Source organism: Orycteropus afer, unplaced genomic scaffold (assembly GCF_000298275.1).
Source record: "Orycteropus afer afer isolate SDZICR_OR568_19922 unplaced genomic scaffold, OryAfe1.0 scaffold00081, whole genome shotgun sequence".
Lineage (NCBI taxonomy): Eukaryota > Metazoa > Chordata > Mammalia > Tubulidentata > Orycteropodidae > Orycteropus > Orycteropus afer.
In genome coordinates this window covers 5165502-5170440 of record NW_006921668.1, presented here as the reverse complement: position 1 = coordinate 5170440, position 4939 = coordinate 5165502, and the positions used below count along the sequence as shown (strand labels likewise).

The 4939-nt window shown below is 37.2% G+C and overlaps 1 protein-coding gene across 1 annotated transcript in view; it reads right to left on the bottom strand.

Annotated features, from left to right (window-relative positions):
- Positions 1–205: 205 nt before the first annotated feature.
- The window catches only part of SLAIN1 (SLAIN motif family member 1), a 119373-nt gene continuing 114639 nt past the window's right edge, over positions 206–4939 (bottom strand). Inside the window, exons 6-7 of the mRNA XM_007941509.2 lie at positions 2616–2898; positions 206–281 (exon numbers count right to left, since the gene is read on the bottom strand). Of these exons, the coding sequence (XP_007939700.1) occupies positions 206–281; positions 2616–2898 (359 nt within the window). The remainder of the gene's footprint in view (positions 282–2615; positions 2899–4939) is intronic.

The window sequence follows — 4939 nt, the reverse complement described above, 5'->3', positions numbered from 1 at the left end:
TTTGAGAATGTTGCAGTATCTCAGGCAAATATTTAAGTGCAACAATTAGTCTCTGGTGATTGGTCCAATGAAAAACAATGCAGTAAATATGTTAAAATGCAAAAGGGAAACAATATCCCAACATCCACTGTTACCCAGCCAGCTAGGTAACACAACCCTCATTTTTCACTTCCCCTCCATTCTTCAAGGGTACATAAAAACTGCATCAGTAGCAACCATCTCTCCAGTTTCCATCCCTCAGAGTGCTGAGTGAAGACAGAGGCTTTGGAGGCTGAAGGAAACTATAAAGGGGGTGAAAAAAGGGAACAGATTATTAATAATTCCATGAAACCCATCACTTACTTTCATCTGCTCTCTCATATAGTCCCTTCACTCCATAATGACAAACTATTGGGACTTCATCAAGAGTACACTGTGTTTCATATGTCTAGGTGTATACAACATGTTCATGACTACTAACCCCAGCACAGGGCCTTGCATGTTTTATGTACACAAATAAATTTGCAACATAAATGACAAATGATCAGTATCTTTAATGTGTAAAGGATATTTTAAGTCAGAAAGAAAAAGAGAAAACTCCACAATAGAAAAGAAATCATCTAAAAATATAAATGGCTGCTTCTCTGAATACAAATAGCAAATTAACATGAAGAAATTCTCAACATTACTAATAGTCAAAGATTTGCTGTCATATTGGCAAAGGACTAAAAAAACATGATAGTACTCAGTGTTTGCTTAAGTTTGGGAAAACAAACCTTCTCATATGGTCTGGAAGTGACAACCTTTCTAAAAAGGTAGTTTGGAGACGTATTTTCAAGGATAAATGGACATATTCTTTAATTTAGAAATTGTTCTTCTAGAATTCATCTTAAGGAAATAATGTCTATATATAAAAATGTATTTGAAGGTATCCCACAATAAACTATGTACATCGAACAAAGGTATTCTATTCAGTCATAAACATGATGACATAGCTCTGCATTTAGTGAGGGACACTAAGCCAGAATTTATTGAACAAATATGTATTAAAATGATTTCAATCTGGGTAGGGGATTATGAATCAGCCTTTATTTGTTCTTTCTGTGTGTTTTTCAATAGTTTCTGATTATTTTTTTATCTGAGCATCTCATCAGAAGATAAAAAGCAAAACTATTTATATATACCCATATGTAAGAAACAAAATGCGTGTCCACATCCCTTTCAAGCTTTTACTATGGTCTCCTCCCTCTCCACCTTCATATGTTAATTTCCTGTAAGAATTCCTGTAGTGACTATCTCCATTTTCTCATCAATCTTTCCCCAATCCACTTTTATGGTTTTTGTTTTATCTTTACTATAAAATACTCAAGGATGTCCAGTTCAAGAAGGGTACAGCATTATGTCTGTAAATTGGTCTAAATAAAATGTCCCCTGTGAGTAATGTGGATTTTTAAAGATAAATAATAAGTTTTTTTTTACCTGACCATACTTAACCATAAGTTAACATAAGCTGACAAAGCCCCAGATGAACATCACTAAGATGTTATTTAAAATATGAATATGGAAGGGGGATGTGCCCTAACACACGTGTCTAACACATTTTTCCACACTGATGAGTTGCTATTTAAAAGGCTGAAGGTTAGAACCCAATCCATGGCTCTGCAGAAGAAAAACATAGCAATGTGCTCCTATAAAGATTATACCCTAGAAAACTCTATGAGGTAGTTCTGTTCTGTCACATGGGGTCAGTATGAGACCAAATTGATTTGACCACACATACAAAAATACGTATATGTGTACAACATCACACTATGCTGGACACTATTCTTGGCACTGGGGATCTATCAGTGAGCAAAAAATTTATTGGCCCTCCCTTATGAAGCTTACATTCTAATCAGGAGAGTCAGACAATAAACAATAATAAAAATATTTATAAAATAAATAAGTAGGCTATATCATCCATCAGATGGTGCTAAATGCTAGGGTGGGGGCAGGCAGATGAAATAGATGATAGGAAATAAGGAAGAGGAGTTGCAAATCTCACAGAAGTTGCAATTTTGGATAGTGATGGCATCAGAGCAAAGATCTGAAAGAGGGAGGGAATACAAACACAAAAACCAAACTCACTGCCATCGAGTCAATTCTGACTCACAGTGACCTCCATTGGGTTTCTGAGGTGGTAAATTTGTATGGAATTGCCCCATCTTTTTTCCACATAGTGGCTGGTTGGTTTGAACTGTCAACCTTCTCTTGTTAGCAGTCATATGCCTTAGGCACTGTGCCACCAGAGCTCCTTCAGGGAGAGACTAACCCACACCAATAACTTAAAGGCAGAATGGTACAAAAGCCAAGTGGTGGAGCTCACCTGTTAAATTGAAGCAAAAGCAAACAGTGCAGCAGGAGTGAAGTGACGAGGGAGTAAGGGAAGAAGAGGAAATCGGAGAGAAGGAGATTTGCCCACCTAAAGACCCTCACCCCATTTCTTTCTAAAAGAAGGAGCACACAAGTCAGAAGTAAACAGTACAGTAATCCACTAAGGTTAAACTGAGGCAAAGGAAAAGTCCTGTTTCTAATCTCAAACTACAAATGAAGTTATGTAAGCAAACAACCAACATATGTAAACAAACAACTCTTACCTTCTAACAGGCTGTGCAATTTTGCTTCGAGGCAAGTTACTCCCATTTATTGCCAATGAAGGTCTTGGAAGTGCACTGCGGCCCATTATACCAGAAGCTGCAGTTTTGTTTGGTGTGGGGATTCCTGTGTTGGAATATAACTGTAAGCCATTGGATAAAGGCATGTTGCTGCTGCCTTGAACGGTAGGACTCACATAGGCTGTGGCTTTAAGAGGCTGTCGGACAGACACTGGGAAATGTCCCACGCTGTGAACTCTGTGTTGAAGCTGTCCTGGTGATGGAACTAGAGGAGAAGACGACATACACATGAGGGAACACTTTACCACTATCCAGCTTAGTAAATGTGTTTATATTCAGAAAAGCCTATAATATCAGAGAGTAAAATATACATGTTGTTGTTGTTAGCTGCCTTTGAGTTGGTCCCCAACTCATGGAGACCCCATGCACAATGAGAATAAGATAGTTGTGATCCACAGGGTTTTCACTGATTTTCAGAAGCAGATTGCCAGGTCTTTCTTCCTAGTCCCTCTTAATCTAGAAGCACTACTAAACCCTGTTCAGCATCACAGCAGCATACAAACCTCCACTGACAAATGGATGCTGGCTACAGCCGAGGTGCACTGGCCAGGAATTGAGCCTGGGTCTCCTTCAAGGAAGAAGAGAATTCTACTACTGAACCACACCATAATAGACATAGAAATAGATAAATGAAATACAGTTTCCTAACAGCATTTGATACTGGAAAATTCTCATCTTTGACAAAAGAGTGTCCTATTCTGTCAATCAAGCAATACTTCTGAGTGCCAACTATATTTGCAAAGATCCCTGCTGATGCGGTCAGTGGTTAAGCACTCAGCTGCTAACTGAAAGATTAATGATTAAAACCTATAAGCTGCTCCATGGAAGAATGATGTGGTAATCTGCTTTCATAAAGATTACATACTTGGAGCCCTAAGGTGAAGTTTTACTCTGTTCTATAGGGTAGCTGTAAGTAGGAATTGATTTGTTGGCAACTGGTAACGATACTTAGAAGCAAGTTCTAAGCATAGCCTCATTTCCTTTAGAAAATTTGATAATCTCAGATGTTATAAGATAAATTCTTCCTTGCTTGCTTAATTGAAATTAGGATTTCTCAATTATTGATCTGGATAGTTTTACAAAAGTAAAATAAAGGAAAAAAATAATAATTACAACTATAGAAAGCTGCTATTCATAAGGTTTCACTGGCCAATATTCTAAGAAGTAGACCATCATATCCTTCATCCATGTTCTTGATATGGGATAACATCAAGGACATTATACATGAAGAAAGCAAAAGGTCATGAAAAAGACAGGAAAGAAACAAAAGACCAAAGCAGACTCAGAAATTTGCTCTGGAGCACAGAGTAGCTAAAGCAAAAGGAAAAAAATTTGACATAAAAGAGATGAATAGAATATTTCAAAGGGCAGTTTGAGAAGACAAAGTAAAGTATTATAATGAAATGTGCAAAGACCTGGAATTAGAAAACCAAAAGGAAAGAACATGCCCAGCATCTCTCAGCTCAGCTGAAAGAACTGGGAAAAAATTCAAGCCTTGAATTGCAATATTGAAGGACTCTAGGGGCAAAATATTGAATGACATAAAGTATCAAAAGAAGATGGAAGTAATATACAAGTACACTGTACCAAAAAGAATTGGTCAACATTCAACCATTTCAGCATATGGTCAAGAACCAATGATATAGAAGGAAGAAGTCTAAGTGCACTGATGGCACTGGCAAAAAACAAGGCTCCAAGAATTAATGGAATACCATGTGAACTATTTCAACAAACTGATGTAGCACTGGAGGCACTCACTCATCTATGGCAAGAAATTTAGAAGATACCTGCCTTGCCAGAATGTAGAATATATCAAACACTATCATTAATATCATTTTCAAGCGTTTTTAATTTCAAGTCTCTGACCTTTCAGAAGCAGATCACCATGCCTGTTTTCTGAGGCATAGGTATGAACTACTAACTTTCAGGTTACTTGTCCAGCACTTAGCCGTTTGTAACACTCAAAACTCCATTTTTCTTAATAATTCATTATGACATTTACTACCCTCACAGGATTTAATGGGAAGATTAAAGTAGTTAATAAAAACAAAGGACTTAACTATTTACAATAGCCAAAACATGGAAACAACCTAGATGTCCATCAATTGAGGAATGGATAACCAACTATGGTACATACACACAATGGAATACTATGCAGTGCTAAAGAATAATGTAGAATCTGCAAAACACCACATAACGTGGATGAACTTGGAGGACATTATGCTGAGTGAAATAAGTCAGTCACA